Source organism: Bubalus bubalis, chromosome 12 (genome assembly GCF_019923935.1).
Source record: "Bubalus bubalis isolate 160015118507 breed Murrah chromosome 12, NDDB_SH_1, whole genome shotgun sequence".
Lineage (NCBI taxonomy): Eukaryota > Metazoa > Chordata > Mammalia > Artiodactyla > Bovidae > Bubalus > Bubalus bubalis.
The window spans coordinates 97,250,672-97,267,182 of record NC_059168.1 but is presented as its reverse complement, the minus strand read 5'-3'; the positions used below and the strand labels follow the sequence as shown (position 1 = coordinate 97,267,182).

Genomic DNA, 16,511 nt, shown 5'->3' with positions numbered 1-16,511 from the left:
TATTTATAAACCAGAAACATAAAGCACATACAGATCATGATATGTTAAACTATGTGATGAGGTCAAAAGTGTACTGAGAGGGAAAAAATGCATGGTTTTTAATTCATATAACTAAACAATATGAATATAAATAAGCTTAACACTCAACTCAAAAAGCTATGGAAATTCGAGGGAGGGGTGAAGTAGGAGAAACTGATTAATATAGATAAAATCAGTAACCATGTTTAAAACATACAATATAAAACTAAACACCAAAACTATAGACATGATAACTAAACCCAAGAGCTAAATTTTATTAATAGCAATAAAACAGGCAAAACCTCTATGAAGTAAGGCAAAATGAAAAAATATACAACATTAAGATTGAGAAATGAAAGTGAATTAAAGTTACAAGGTAAAAATAAATCCCAGCCTTTTGATTTTAAATAATTTACATGGTGACAAACATCTGCTGCAAGGGATAAATGGCACTCCTCAACCACAGGTTAAAAGCCAGGATAATCACGAATCTTGGTCAGATACCTGAAGAAGTGCGTTGCTTTTGGAAATGCCCCTTATCATGCTGCTAGAGAGCCTGTATGTGGCACTTATATTTGACTAATGATGAAAAATTCCCCTCTTCTGGTAACTAGGCTCCATGGAATAAAAAAAAAAGTCCTCCAAATCCTCTTTATGAGGACGTTGGTAGCTTGTTCCCTTGTCTTGAGAGAAACAGTTCTTGATACGTGGAAATGTTTTTCAACAAAGAACGTGTTGCTCCAAATATGTTAAAACCAGCTCAAAATCCTATTTCAATTCCAGTGTCTACTGTTGGTATGGAAAGAATTTTTAGTGCTGTGGATAATCTATGGATCAATGGATTCAACAGACTGAAGATGCAATGAGAAAGGAATGAAACAAGGGCACTTCAAAAGAGTAATTCTTAAATTCTTCAGATATGAACTATTGGCTTCTGAAAAACAAACTATAAAGCCATATAACTAATGTAAAATAGTAGATGCAACGGAGACTATTATAAGTAACGTGAGGGAAAACTGTGACTCTGAAATTTAATAAGTGTTCTAGCAAGCTATCCATGTCTGTCTTTGACTAAGGCTATTTTAAATTCTGTACAAATAGATGTTAACCTGTAGAAAATGTAGTAATGCAAATAATTCCAGTCCATATAAAGGCAACTGATGTCCCATAGTATCCCACTGATCATCATTCTGGGAATACTAATTTTCTATCCATTTTAAAGATGATTTCAGCATTCTTCAACTGACCATAAAGTAAAGTATTCTCAGTTCTCTTGAAATAAAGTTGGCTTAAAACTCAGCATTCAGAAAACTAAGATCATGGCATCTGGTCCCATCACTTCACAGCAAATAGATGGGGAAACAGTGGAAACAGTGACAGACTTTATTTTGGGGGGATCCAAAATCACTGTGGATGGTGACTGCAGTCATGAAATTAAAAGACGCTTGCATTGTGGCTCAGCTGGTAAAGAATCCACCTGCAATGAGGAAGACCTGGGTTTGATCCCTGGCTTGGGAAGATCCCTTGGAGAAGGGAAAGGCTACCCACTCCAGTATTCTGGTCTAGAGAGTTCCATAGACTGTATGGTCCATGGGGGTCACAAAAAGTCAGACACGACTGAGCGACTTTCACTTTCACTTCGCTCCTTGGAAGAAAAGTTATGACCAACCAGACAGCATAGTAAAAAGCAGAGATGTTACTTTGCCAACAAAGATCCATCTAGTCAAAGCTATGGTTTTTCCAGTAGTCATGTATGGATGTGAGAGGTGGGACTATAAGGAAAGCTGAGCGCTGAAGAAGTGATGCTTTTGAACTGTGGTGTTGGAGAAGACTCTTGAGAATTCCTTGGACTGCAAGGAGATCCAACCAGTCCATCCTAAAGGAAATCAGGCCTGAGCATTCATTGGAAGGACTGATGCTGAAACTCCAATATTTTGGCCACCTGATGAGAAGAACTGATTCATTTGAAAAGACCCTGATGCTGGGAAAGATTGAAGGTGGGAGGAGAAGGGGACAACAGAGGACGAGATGGTTGGATGGTATCACTGACTCAATGGACATGAGTTTGAGTAAACTCCAGGAGTTGGTGATGGACAGGGAGGCCTGGAATGCTGCAGTCCATGGGGTCGCAAAGAGTCGGACATGACTGAGTGACTGAACTGAACTGAATATCTTACTGAATCTCTCACTAATTAATAAGTTAAAATAAAATATTTGACAAATAATCATTTTATACTTGTATGAGTCGTTATTTTATCTTTAAAAAAAACAATTCTTTGACAGTTTATATGCACATACACATAAATACATGCAAACATAAATACACAATGTATAATCTTGTAAATCAACTTTAATCACGTTTCTAGTAATTTTGCTAAGTTTTAAATAAATTATGCTCATGGCAACCCCAAGAGACATTCCCAAAAAGCCCAAGAGTAGAGCCAGGAGGATGACCTTGGTCCTTGAATGGAAGTTTGCCAAGGGTCCATCCTGGGTCCAGAGCTGGTCTGCATGGCTGAGCCATGGAAAGGGCTGGCTAAGGCATGGGAGAGTCAGAAGCACTATGAGACGGCTCTGGAAGGAGAGAACAAACTCCATTATGGGAAGGAGGAAGCAGGAAAAGGTGATCCTGGAAACTAGTCTTGCTGGGCTTCAACTAGCAGAGATGAGGCTGGAGAGGCCCCAGAGGCCAAAGAAAGTATGAGCAGTGGGCTGGCAGTGGGAACACACAGCGACGCTCAAGGGAGCAGCAGTTTGGCAGAACTGTAGGCAGGTGTTGCCTTGGACAAGACTGGGAAGGTAAGAGAGAGATGGAAACTCGCCATTTGGCAAAGTATGCTTTTGACTAGGTCATTTTGGATACTGTGGACATGTGATGGCCAATTTGACAGCTTATTCTCCTTTTCCAGATCTTTCAACTCAACTTGCCAACAGGGTGCAAATCACAAGCGGCTAAGCATGAACAGTTGAATACTAATCAAAGGGGAAAGAATGAGTTGATTGTGGCTGTGTTTGAGCAGGAAATTCCTCTAGCCAGCTCTTGCATCTCTTCCGCACGTGACCTGGGGCTCTGGGTTGCTGTGTTGCTGGTGGCAGTGGATGCTCCACTGGCCACAGCTGAAAGGTTTATGATTTGTTTTTCAGGGCAAGGAAGTAGGTGTGAAGTAGGTATGAAAACTTTTGATATTTGCTGCCATTGCCAAAATGCTTCTATTATGTCCTCTGCACCCTGCAAGAATCTCCCTACCCAAAGGTTCTCCTCAAATGCCTCATTTCCAAATGCAAGTTGTCCTGAGAAACACCCACTGGAACACACCAAAATCCCTCTATCACCTAAGCTCAGTATCTTCCCTAACTCGAAGGGATCACTGAAACCTAGAGTTAAAAATCCAAATGACAGCTAAAGTGAAGTCGCTCAGTCGTGTCCAACTCTTAGCGACCCCATGGACTGCAGCCTACCAGGCTCCTCCGTCCATGGGATTTTCCAGGCAAGAGTACTGGAGTGGGGTGCCATTGCCTTCTCCAGTTCAGTCGCTTTGTCATGTCTAATGCTTTGCAAGCCCATGGACTGCAGCATGCCAGGCCTCCCTGTCCATCACCAACTCCCAGAGTTTACTCAAACTCATGTCCATTAAGTCAGTGATGCCATCCAAACATCTCATCCTCTGTCGTCCCCTTCTCCTCCTGCCTTCAATCTTTCCCAGCATCAGGGTCTTTTCAAATGAGTCAGTTTTTTGCATCAGGTGGCTGAAGTATTGGAGTTTCAGCTTCAGCATCCGTCCTTCCAATGAATACGCAGATGACACCACCCTTATGGCAGAAAGTGAAGAAGAACTAAAGAGCCTCTTGATGAAAGTGAAAGAGGATAGTGAAAAATTTGGCTTAAAGCTCAACATTCAGAAAACTAAGGTCATGGCATCTGGTCCCATCACTTCATGGCAAAAAGAAGGGGAAACAGTGGAAACAGTGACAGACTTTATTTTTGGGGGCTCCAAAATCACTGCAGATGGTGACTGCAGTCATGAAATTAAAAGACGCTTATTCCTTGGAAGGAAAGTTATGACCAACCTAGACAGCATATTAAAAAGCAGAAACATTACTTTGCCAACAAAGGTCTGTCTAGTCAAGGCTGTAGTCATGTATGGATGTGAGAATTGGACTATAAAGAAAGCTGAACACCAAAGAATTGATGCTTTTGAACTGTGGTGTTGGAGAATACTCTTGAGAGTCCCCTGGACTGCAAGGAGATCCAACCAGTCCATCCTAAAGGAAATCAGTCCTGAGTGTTCATTGAAGAAGTAGTGCAATGAAAGTTAAAATGATGGATTAAAAAGAGCAACATCAAAATGGTTACAACATACATCAAAAAGAATAAAATACCCAGGAATAAACACATCTAAGGAGGCAAAATACCTGTGGTCTGAAAACTGTAAGACACTGATTAAAGAAATTGAAGATAATACAAATAAATGGAAAGGTATACCCTGTTCTTGGATTGGAAGAATCAGCACTTAACATGACCATACTACCCAAGGAAATCTAAAGATTCAATGCAATATCTATCAAATTGCCAGTGGTATTTGTCACAGAATCAGAGCAAAAAATTTTTTAATTTGTATGGAAGCAAAGAAGACCCTAAATAGGCAAAACAATTTTGAGAAAGAAGACCAAAGCTGGAGGAATTATTCTCCCTGACTGTTGACTATACTACAAGGCTATAGTAATCAAAACAGTGTGGTATGGGCACAAAACAGACATATATGTCAATGGAAAAGGATAGAAAGCCCAGAAATAAATCCACACACTTATGGCCAATTAATCAATCTACAACAAATGAGGCAAGACTACACAAAAGAGAAAAGACAGTCTCTTCAATAAGTAGTACTGGGAAAGCTGGACAGCTACATGTAAGAGAATGAAATTAGAACATTCTCTAACACCATATACAAAAATAAATTCAAAATGGATTAAAGATCTAAATGTAAGGCCAGATAGTATAAAACTCCTAGAGGAAAACCTAGGCAGAACACACGTTGACATAAATCATAGCAATATATTTTTAGATCCATCTCCTAGAGTAATGAAAATGAAAATAAACAAATGGGACTTAATTGAACTTGAAGCTTCTACACAGCACAGGAAACCATCAACAAAATAAAAAGACAACCTATGAACTCAGAGAAAATGTTTGCAAACAACGTGACCAACAAGGGATTAATTTCCAAAATACAAAAACAGCTCATACAGCTTAATACCAAAAAAAAAAAAAAAAAAGAACAACCCAATCAAAAAATGGACAGAAAACCTAAATAGACATTTCTCCAAAGAGGACATACCGATGGCCAACAAGCACATGAAAAGATGCTCAACAGCACTAATTATCGGGGAAATGCAAACCAAACTACAACGAGATATCACCTCAAACCAGTCAGGACAGTCATCATCAAAAAGTCTACAAATAACGAATTTGTAGAGAAATAATAAGTTTGCTGGAGAGGGTGTGGCAAGAAGGGAACCCTCCTACACTGTTGGTGGGAATGTAAATTGGTACAGCCACTATGGAGAACAGTACAGGGAGACTCCTTAAAAAATAAAATTAGAGCTGTCATATGATCCATCAATCCCACTCCTGGGCATATACACAGAAAAAAACTCTAATTTGAAAAGATACATGCACCCCCATGTTCATAGCAGCACTATCTACAATTGCCAAGATGTGGAAGCAACCTAAGAATCCATTGACAGATGAATGGACAGAGAATATATGGTACATATGTACAATGGGATACTACTCAGCCATAAAAAGAATGAAATAATGCCATCTGCAGCAACATGGATGAACCTAGAGATTATCACAGTAAGTGAAGCAAGTCAGCCAGAGAAAGACAATTATCATATGATATCCCTCATATTTGGCACCTAAAAAGTTGATACAAATGAATTTATTCCCAAAACAGAAAGAGACTCACAGACACAGAAAACAAATTCATGGTTACCAAAGGGGATAGAGGTGGTGGGGAGAGGGGGAGAAAAAAAGAAAAAGAAAAGTCTCATGCAATTTCATGTTAACTTGTTCACTAATTATACAATAAAATTGCTGGAATACTTTCTTAAGAAAAACAAACAAACAAAACATGGTTACATCAGAGCATCCTGCTCTGGAGCAGTGGTGGGTAGAGACCACCCCCCACCCAAAGGATGGGGGGTTGCTAAAAACTGTCTTTAATCAGGCAAGTGAAAACACCAGAGCTGTGTCATAGGACGATCACTCCATGAATGAACAGCTTGAGAAAGGGAGTGAGACCAGAAGCAAGGGAACCACTAGAAGATGATGATGTTATAAGGTTATAAATCAGAGGACCTGGCTTACAGGGATGGTGGTCTCTGCCAGTCTATTTGAAAACAGTCAAGAAAAGTTGAAAATAATAATAAAAGCAGCAGCTAATACTTATCTAGCCCTTACTGTGTGCCAAGCATAGTACGAAACATTTTTTTCACATATTTACTCATTTAACCCTCACCATAAGAGGCAGGTCCAAGACTGGCTGAGCCTGGGAGTCTGATTCAAGAGTCTACACTCCTAACCTCCACAGGACACTACCCCTCATTTCTTGGTCATGTGGGCTGAGAGCCAAGAGCTACCTACCTGAAGTACAGGCTAAGGTGACATTTTCTCATAGGGACTTTTTCTACCTGTGTTCCCTTGGGGCTCCCCCAGGTTGGCCCCAGATTTTCCAGTGCGGGACACTTGCTGGCTCTCTGATTCCTGTGAGTAGCTGAGTTCCGGCCCGCCATAAGCGGGCATTAGAACCCTTGCCCCCTGACAGTTGGCAAGGTCTCCATACAGCAAGTTCTCTGCACTCTGCTCCCTGTGCTGACTCTGAGAGCATTCTCTATTTCTAGCACATGGTGACTTCCCTTTCTTGGCTTCTGGCTCAGCATTGCTTCTTGGTTTATAATTTGGTTTATTTGTATGTGTGTTTGCAGCAGGTGATTGGGAGGGAAGAAAGGGCTTACTGCTCATCTTCGCAGTCTACCATATTGCCTCAAAGTCCAAATAGGCCTGCTCAGAAAGCCTGGAACTAACCAGCACTTCCTGGAACCAGACTTTGATTTCAGACATGCCAAGGGTGAGCCTTCAGACAAACACGCGAGAAGAGGGCTCATGGAGCCGGCGTGGGAACGCGGGTGTAGGGCTAGACAGAGGGGCTGGGATGAGTGTGAGGAGGCAGCCTCCACAGGGGCAAGGAGGAGAAGACAGATGGGGCTTTCCAAGCTGGGAAGACCCCATGGGACAGGACTTGGATCAGGAAAGGTGAGAGCTGGGCCAGAGCCCCGCCAGACACTTACAGCCCGTGGGTGAGAGGGACAAAAGTAGTCAGGGAGGAGCCAGCTGTCAGAATGCGGTGGGGGTGGGGGTGGGGAAGGGAATAAGCTGCCTGAAGAGAGATGTTTCAGGACGGGGGTGACAGATGTTGTGGCAAAGTGAAGGCAGACGAGGGTGCAGACATCAGCAGAACTCCTGAGAATGGAGACGAGGGGAGGGACAGGTGACGAGTCATCAGAGGATGTCCTCTCTTCCCCCACCTCACCTCCCACCTGAGCCATGGCTCAGGAAAGCCTGGGATAGTCTTGCCCATCATGACGTACTCCACAGCATCCAAGGGGGCACTCCATCAGACACAGACGGGAGAGGCACCTCCCGCATGAAAGATGAAAATCTGAAATACATGAATGCCACCACCCATTCACTTCCTGGGATACCCGCTTAACGACCCTGCACCCCCAGATGCCTGAAGTGAGAGTCCGGCTCCCAGGCGGGTCCCCTCCAGGCCACCACCCTGCAGACCAGGCCTCCTGACCCATCGGCTGTGACTTCCTCCCAGCCAAGTTCTTCAGTTTTCATTTTGCTGCTGCAGACAGGTCAGACTCTCTGGATCAATTCAGTAGGAAAGAGCGAATCATGATAGGAACGTGTACACAGCAAGCAGAGTGTGTGTGTGTGTGTGTGTGTGTGTATGTGTGTGTGTGAATCACAATAGGAACATGTACACAGCAAGCAGAGTGTATGTGTGTAGCTCACGACTGTAATTAAAGAGTGACTAACCCATACTCCGGGAATTCCATACCCTCAGGTCTCTCCTGTCTAAGTCCAGCTCCTCTTGGGGCCACTCTGATCTGAGAAAAGGTCTCACCGTCTCCCAGCTGTTGTTGCTATTGTTCAGTCGCTCAGTCGTGTCCGACTCTTTGAGACCCCATGGACTGCAGCATGCCAGGCTTCGCTGTCCTCTAGACAGACCCCTGTCCCGTGGGGTCTCCCTGGCTTGGAGAGCCTCATCTACCTTCTCCTCCATGCCCCAGTGGTGGCTGCCTCCTTGAGCTTATCCCAATCTCTCTCTAGCCCTAGACCTGAGTTCCCAGCTGCTCAGGCCTCAAACCTAGGAACCACCCTCCAGGCCCCTCCTTGCTTCATCTCTGACATCCCATCCTTCACAAATCCCGCCACCTCTGTCTTCAGAATCCCTCCTCTCTCACTTCCCTTCTCTCCCGTGCACTGCCACTGCCCCAGTTTAGCCAGCTCTGGCTCACTCCTGGATTCTGCCCTAACGCCCTAACCCAGCCTCATTTCCACTCTTGCCCCCCGAACCTCCTCTGCAATCTGCTTTTCACAGAGTGCACGCATGCTCAGTTGCTTCAGTCAAGTCCAACTCTTTGCAACCCTACGTACTGTAGCCCACCAGGGTCCTCTGTCCGTGGGATTCTCCGGCAAGAACACTGGAGTGTGTTGCCATGCCTTCCTCCAGGGGATCTTCCCGACCCAGGGATGGAAGCCGAGTCTCTTAACCACCTCCTGCATCGACAGGTGGGCTCTTTACCACTAGTGTCACATGGGAAGCCGCAGAGTAGAAACATTAATTAAACATTAATTAAAAAACAAAACACAAAAAGCAACTGTGAACCAGATCGTGTCTGTCTCCTGTTTGAACTTCTCTCCAGGCTGAGCCCCTCCCCAGCGGCCCCGCAGCCCGCCCACAGTATGCTCACAGTGTCCCCCAGGCCCACTGTGCTCCGGCCACACTGGCTGTGGAGTTTCTTCCACCACGATCTCTGCGCTGGCTGCGCCCACTTCTTGGCGCGGCTGGCTCCCTCTTGTCACTCAGGTCTGAGAGAGGCATTCCCTGAACACTCAGTTGATTCCTACCAATCCTCCTCTTTGGGTCTTCAGCATCACTTTTATTCCCATCTGACAGCTCTTGGTTCATTACTTCATGCATTCAACACACATTTATTGATCACTTCCCACATGTGCTTCAGTTCAATTCAGTCGCTCAGTCGTATCCGACTCTTTGCGACCCCATGAATCGCAGCACGCCAGGCCTCCCTGTCCATCACCAACTCCCGGAGTTCACTCAGACTCATGTCCATCGAGTCAGTGATGCCAACCAGCCATCTCATCCTCTGTCATCCCCTTCTCCTCCTGCCCCTAATCCCTCCCAGCATCAGAGTCTTTTCCAATGAGTCAACTCTTCGCATGAGGTGGCCAAAGTACTGGAGTTTCAGCTTGAGCATCATTCCTTCCAAAGAAATCCCAGGGCTGATCTCCTTCAGAATGGACTGGTTGGATCTCCTTGCAGTCCAAGGGACTTTCAAGAGTCTTCTCCAACTCCACAGTTCAAAAGCATCAATTCTTCAGCACTGAGCTTTCTTCACAGTCCAACTCTCACATCCATACATAGGCAGTGTCTCCCTTGGATAACATAAAAGCCCATGAGACAGGGGCTTTGACCATAGCCTAAGAGCCTGGCATGGAGCGGGCAAGGGAAAGTTTGATAAATACTTGATTTGCAGAAATGAATAAGAGCCATATGGTACGTGTGCTCAGGAAATCAGAGCTGGCTGATAGGACTTCTTGCTTAGGTCTCGTGGCTTTGAGGCCGCTGATATTCCAAAGTGGGCCCAGCACTGGGATAAATCAAACCCTGTCTGCACTTTCCCAGGCCAGCAGAAGGTGACGCCCTCCCTGTTGGCACAACCAACCAGCATTTATGAAGGGCCTGGTATGTGTGGGCCTGCGCACAAGGTCAGCCTCCGTCTTGTCACAGATCACCAAGCCACTGGTGCTCAGCAGCCAGGCCGACAGGCTACCCTGCCCACCCAGTAATGACCAGCTGGCCCTCACTGAAGGCCGTCTGTGGGGAAATCAAGTGGCAGGTCTCTTCTCACACCTGTGACCCCCTTCCACCCAGGTTTCCCAGATAGCCAGGGTTTCCCAGATAACCGAGGGACAGCACTTAGGGAGGTGGTCACACCCTGTCACCAGGGCCAGTGTGCCAATCTCACGTCTCCAGCCCCACTTCCCGGGCAGCATGGGTGCCCGCTCTTCCTTGCCCTGTGCCCGGCCTGACTCCAACATCAAGTTCTGTCACAGACAGGTCATCCAGCAAATGGACAAGGAAGTGGACGAGTGTCCATGAGGCCGAGCTGCACTGTGTTGGCTCTGGCACTCAGCAGCTCCGTGATCTTGGGCAGGTCACAGGAAGCCTCAGCTTCCGTCTCTGCACAATGAAGCTTGTTAAAGCGCTGACCTTGGGGCTCCTACAGCTGGTGTGCCTGCTCCCCCTGCCCTGTGGGCCCATGAGTTCTCACCAGTCCCATATCAAGGGACGGGTGCGGGGAAGGGAAACAGCAGTTTCGGGGCAATTTCAATAGCTAATCTCATTAGCAGGAAAAGAAGTAGCAAAAGAAGGATGCAAATGAACGCAACAAATGCATAGAAGTCAAACGACCCACTGTAAACTCAGCTGGGCACTGGCGATACAGAGCCAATATCCAACTTCATCAAGAAGGAAGGCAGTCAAAGAGGGAGGCCGGCCTGTGGGCAGCACTGCAGAACAGACGCCCCATGTTCTCCGTCTCGACAGGCGGAGAGAGCGTCAGGAATACCGTGGCACTGCCAGCTGCACTGGGCTGGGGGTGGACACGGATGAAGGAGAAAGATGGCGTGTTTGGCCCACTTCCCAAATGCCCTGCACCAGCCACTGTCCTTGGACTAACAAGACAGGTGGGCAAAAGGGGAGAGAATGGTCTGAAACAAAGGCTGAACGGCGGGTTTGCCCAGAGCAAGCAGCTCCCCACACGTGGCCGTGGAGATGTCGTGCTGTGATCCACACCAAGTGGATCAGCTCCTCTCTCCCCAACACAACTGCTGGCGGCTGCTATATTTATCTCCTAGGAAGCTGCATCTGCCCTCTTTTACCCTGGTAAGCAGCCCTGCATAACCAAGAAAACAGTCCTGGTCCTCAGTCCTTAGGAAGCCATGGGAGATTTCTCAGAAAAATAACAGCTGTTGCTGCCCTGGGTGCCTGTTCTCCGGTGACACACAAACTCAGCTTCCTGGCCTGTCCCTGGCTCCCACCAGCTAGATGCCCACTGAGAGGTCAAAGTCAGGGCCAATTCCAGGCGATTGCGGGGGAGTAGGCAGCTGAAGCCATGGACTAAGCAAGGAGTAAGTAACCAAACGGAGAAGGCAATGGCACCCCACTCCAGTACTCTTGCCTGGAAAATCCCATGGACAGAGGAGCCTGGTGGGCTGCAGTCCATGGGGTCGCTAAGAGTTGGACACGACTGAGCGACTTCACTTTCACGCATTGGAGAAGGAAATGGCAACCCACTCCAGTGTTTTTGCCTGGAGGATCCCAGCGACTGGGGAGCCTGGTGGGCTACCATCTATGGGGTCGCACAGAGTCAGACATGACTGAAGCGACTTAGCAGCAGCAGCAGCAGCAAGTGACCAAAAGGCGGCCTTCAAGGCCTGGCTGCAGCTCCCTGCCTCACTGGCGTGTATCTCCTCCCTGGGGCCCTCCGACTTCCCTTCCCCAGATCAAGGGACAAGCAGGGAGAAGGAAAACAGCTCTTTCCTGGCAACATTTCCCGAGCTAATCTCATTACCAGAAATGAATGGCAAAAGAAGGATGAACCCCAGAGGCCAGTGGCCTAGCCAGTAGCAGCAGCAGCCAGAACAGAGGCTCCACGGCCTGGGGCAGCACCGACAGTCTGCTTATCTCATCTTCCAGGTTCCTGTCGGAGCGCTGCAGACGAAGGGGACAAGAAAGCAGGACCCCTCTCTTGTTCTGAGTGCCAAGAGGCCGTGGGTGCTGTCTTTCCTGCTGAGCTCCGTGGGGTGTGGTGGGGAAGCACGGAGACTCTGGAACAGACGGTTGAGTTTGGTTTCTGCTCTGCCTCCAGGCCAGGGAACCCTGCGTGTCCTCCCACCGCCCCACGCCTCCGTCTCCTCATCTGTACCTGAGAACACTGACAGGAGCGGCGGCCTCGACAGGGAGCTGTCAGGAGGAAATGAGTTAATACAGGGAAAGCTTTTAGGGCAGCACTGGGCAGATCTGTAAGGAGGAACAGCTGACCCCTGTGGCCTGGAAGGGAGTTAGGTGAGGAAGCTCAGGTTTTCAAATGGGTCCTGGGTGGATATTTCATTCCTGGCTCCCTGGGGAGCAGTGGGAGATTTGTTTTCATACACAGCCGTGATGACTGGCCACCGTGGCGTAGGGCTCTGTCGAGCCACAGGGAGCGGTCCTGGGGGCTGCTCTGGCCTGATGTTGCCACCGTCCAGGGCAGGGCACGGCATGTGGGGAGAATGCTGGTCAAAGCTCCATGGACGGGCCCTGCCCATTCACAACGGGGTGGCATCTCTGTGCCGGACCCTGAGCCACCCTGGTCCCTCGTGCGCTGACCCCCTGCTGCTCTCACTGACTGTGCCACTTACAGGGGTCACCGAGAGTCCCTGTGTTACTGACAGTGAGCTCCGTGCACCGTGAGAATCAACATTCCTTCTTCCGGGCCCACACATAGCTCCCAGCAGTCCAAGAAACAATAGCAGCACCTAAATGATGGAAAATTCATTTGCGAAAGAATCTCCAAACAACTTTTGAAAAAAGTCTCAGGGCTCAGATGCACTCGGGGAAATCACAGGGCTGGCAGCAAACACAGAGACCAGTGGCTTCCAAACTTGCTTCTGACCTCCAAAGCCATTGCTCAACTCAAGTTCACCCAGAAGCCCAGGACGTAAAACTGATACAGCCGAGCCGCTCTGGCAGGAATCGTGCCCAGGCGGCCTGCTGGACTCCCTCCCGCCTCTGCCCCAGGCCCTGCTGGCCCTGAGGCAGCTCCAAAGAGCCCCTGGGCTCCCCGAAGCACTGATGGAACACCACAGATTCAGGCCAAGATCTCTGAGTAGACACGAGGAGACGAGTCCCACAGAATCACTCTGCACAGATGGTGCCTGAACACAGACCTGGTTTTCTGATTCCGGGCTAACACCTCTCACTCCACTTTGCTGTGGCTTCATCTATGGAAAATTGCAATTTAAAGAAACAAGGCTCACTTCTGATCACCTACAACATAATCCCTAAGTATTTTACAGGCCCCTGAACCAGCCAAGCCTGAAACAGAGCCCAGCCCCGCAGGCTGGCAGAGAGAAGTTCGGAAATGAGCTACAGAGGCACAGCTGATGGTTCCATACACTTTCCTTCAGTGCTGTGGGACATAAATAGGTCTTGAAAGGCTGGGGCCGTGTGGCCGTGAGAGACCCGGACCAGGAGTTGAGCCCCCGGACTAGAAGGTGAGACCCCAGACTAGGAGGTGAGACCCCGGACCAGGTGGGCCAGGAGGTGAATGCTAATGAGAGGTGGAGAGCCATGACGTCCCCCCCGTAAGGCGTGGTGCCAAGCTCGGGAGGATAAAGAGGCCTGAGATATTTTTAAAGTATTTTTACAGCAGAAAAACTTTCCTACAGACTCAATTATATAACGATCAGACTCCACCTCTGAGCTGAAATTATCCATGGCCTTCAGGAAAAAAAAAAATTATTCTTCCCTACATGAGGGTCACAGGTTTCTCCAGAGAAACTCTTGAGATGTACAGTCAGCAGCCCTGGGGCAATTGCAAATCATCAGCCCGGAGGACTTCCCCAGGGCAGTTTGGGGCCAGGGGAGCAAACATCACGCCACTGACCCCACCGTCATACATGATGCTGTCAGGTCCAGGAGGGGCCACTCTAGGGGCCCTTCTGACCCCAGCCACACCAGCATCCTCACAGCTTCCCTGTCCCAGAACGGGGTCGAGGTCACTGAAGGGGAGAATGTGGCCAGGGGACACAATTAACCCACAGTCATCCCATGTTGGTGGCAAACGGCAGACCGGGAACGGCTTCTGGGCCTCAGGAATGGAGAACCTCACCCAAGAAATGACAGCCCAGACGGAAGGAACAGCCTTAGGGAGATTAACTTACAGCCCAGGTTTTCGTCAGCCTGAAGATGGGTGCGCTCTGCAATGCTGACACCACAGACATGAGAGAATGAAGGTTGTTGAGTTCTAGAAGTTTCTGGGGGGGGAAAAAAAAAGACATGGAATTGATTATTCTGCTGCTATAAACAACAGAACAAAAACATGCTGAAGTGTTACCAAATGCTGTCATATTTATGAAATTCAATTACACTTAAAAATATCTCATGTAGAAAATATAGTTCTAGGAAGTTCATAGAAACCATATGCTCTTTTTCTTTCAAATTGTCAAAAGGTGAGTGTGCATCTGAAACATGTGCCAAATTGCATAAGCTGACTAGTCTGGCTGCTGGACAGAAACGTGGCCTGGATGAGGTTTGATAGTGTCCTTTCTGCTCCTTTTTTAGATGAATCTCAACTGTCCCAGCAGGCTTCTGTAAGCTGAAACCCCCCGCTGTGCCAACAATATCAACGTGGGTCTTCTGTGATCACCTTCACACCAGGCACGAGGAAGGCTGAGGAAAGATGCTATCAACCTGCTGGGAACACGCAGCTCCGGCTTCCCAGACACTGGACCATGCTCCCCTGAATCAGACCCCAAATGAGTGAGAACATTTGGATTTAATTCCATCTCAGACAAGTTCCTCACCACGAGAGTGAGGGTAAGCACAGAAAAATGTAATTGCTCTGCTCTCGGTTTTACGCTGGGGAAAAACCTGCGATCAGGACCCGGGTTCCGCTTCTCACTCTCGGGAGTCAGTGAAGGCTGTGTAGCCGGCTGGCTCCATGGGACCGAGAGGTCTGGGGCCACCTCTGGTTCCCACTAGAGGTGTGTCCTTTGGCAAGTTACCTAAGCCTTCTGAGCCTCCACGTCTTCAGACTTAAAACAAGGAGCCTCTGCTGCATGAGCTGTGCATGTAACCTGCTTGACCAGAACCCCCGACCTGTGTTCCCACAGCAGCCTGTGTATCTCCTCAGCGCCCTGGGAACACACAGGTGGGGGTTTCTACCTCCTAGACTTGGGAGCATGGTCAGGAAAGACATACTAGAGGGAGCGGCACCAGGGCTTGGAAGCACCCACGACAACTGACGAGGAAGCAGTAGGGTTGGGGCCAAGTCTTCCTGACGGAGAACGGGCAGCCCACACTGCACTGCATGCTGTTCCTGATGCCAGGTTCTGGTCAAGCAGAACTTGCCAAAGGACACACCTATAAGGGAGAAATCCCCGGGTAGGAACAGCTGTGAGGACCAGGCATAGTCCTCCTCACGTATTTGCTCATTTACTAGGTCCTGCTCTGTGCTGTACTACGCCCGAGGGCTGTGACGGTAGATTCCACTTCACCCCTGCTCTCAGGGAACACACAGTCCCGGTGAGAGAGGGGCGGATGAGAGCGGATTCTCAGCAGGGGTGAGGTGGGCTCTACCATCACAGCCCTCGGGCCTGGTACAGCACAGAGCAGGACCTAGTAAAGGAGCAGATACGTGAGGAGGACTATGCCTGGTCCTCACAGCTGTTCCTACCCGAGGATTTCTCCCTTACCACACTAGCGACTGCTGCATTTCATCCATCTGTAACACTCCCTAACTGCTTCCTGTGGGTAATAATAGATCCTCTGAGGGAGCCGAATTTCATCCTTTTTATCTGAATTGCTGTGCTTGTCACAGGATTCCTTTCAGAGCTGAAGGTCCTCTGGGAGATTATCTAATCCACTCCTTTCATTTTATAGATGGAAAACCAAGGCCCAGAGAAAGGAGGGGCTCACACAAGACACACCCGGGGCACACAGCGTCAGCACGATGGTCCGCCATCGGGAAATGGCAGAGCTTAAGAAGGAATCGTTGCGGGCTCCTCAGGTGGGGACTGTAAACTTCCAAACTGAAAGCACCAGGTGGGCTGGAACTCTGTCCCACTTTCTCTCGTGGCCCAGCAAGAACTCATCAACAGCAACAAGTACCACTAAGTCCAGCGCAGTTCCAGGTACTTCAGGACATAGAAGTGTCTGTGCCCCTGCATACTTACAGCCGAATGCACTTAACCTTGCTGTGAGGGACAAAGACATGCTCCGACTGACTCTGAGGGGCCTTGGCATGGACACCCACCTCTCTAAGCCTCCCCTTCCTCCTCTGGAAATGGGGTGATAATAATGTGAGCGTCAAATGCAGTTATTTCTGTACAGCAGCCGCTATGGGGCCTGGCC

At 48.3% G+C, this 16,511-nt stretch overlaps 1 protein-coding gene across 14 annotated transcripts in view; it reads right to left on the bottom strand.

Moving 5' to 3' along the window:
• The window catches only part of RALGPS1 (Ral GEF with PH domain and SH3 binding motif 1), a 295,395-nt gene that overhangs the window by 165,670 nt on the left and 113,214 nt on the right, over positions 1–16,511 (bottom strand). For 13 of the 14 annotated variants that reach the window (XM_044926350.2, XM_044926347.2, XM_025262369.3 and 10 more), the window contains one exon: positions 14,321–14,413. In XM_044926350.2, coding sequence (XP_044782285.1) covers positions 14,321–14,413 — 93 coding nt within the window. Of the gene's footprint in view, positions 1–12,796; positions 13,852–14,320; positions 14,414–16,511 lie in introns of those variants that run through there. The other variant, XM_044926352.2, reaches the window with a different exon arrangement.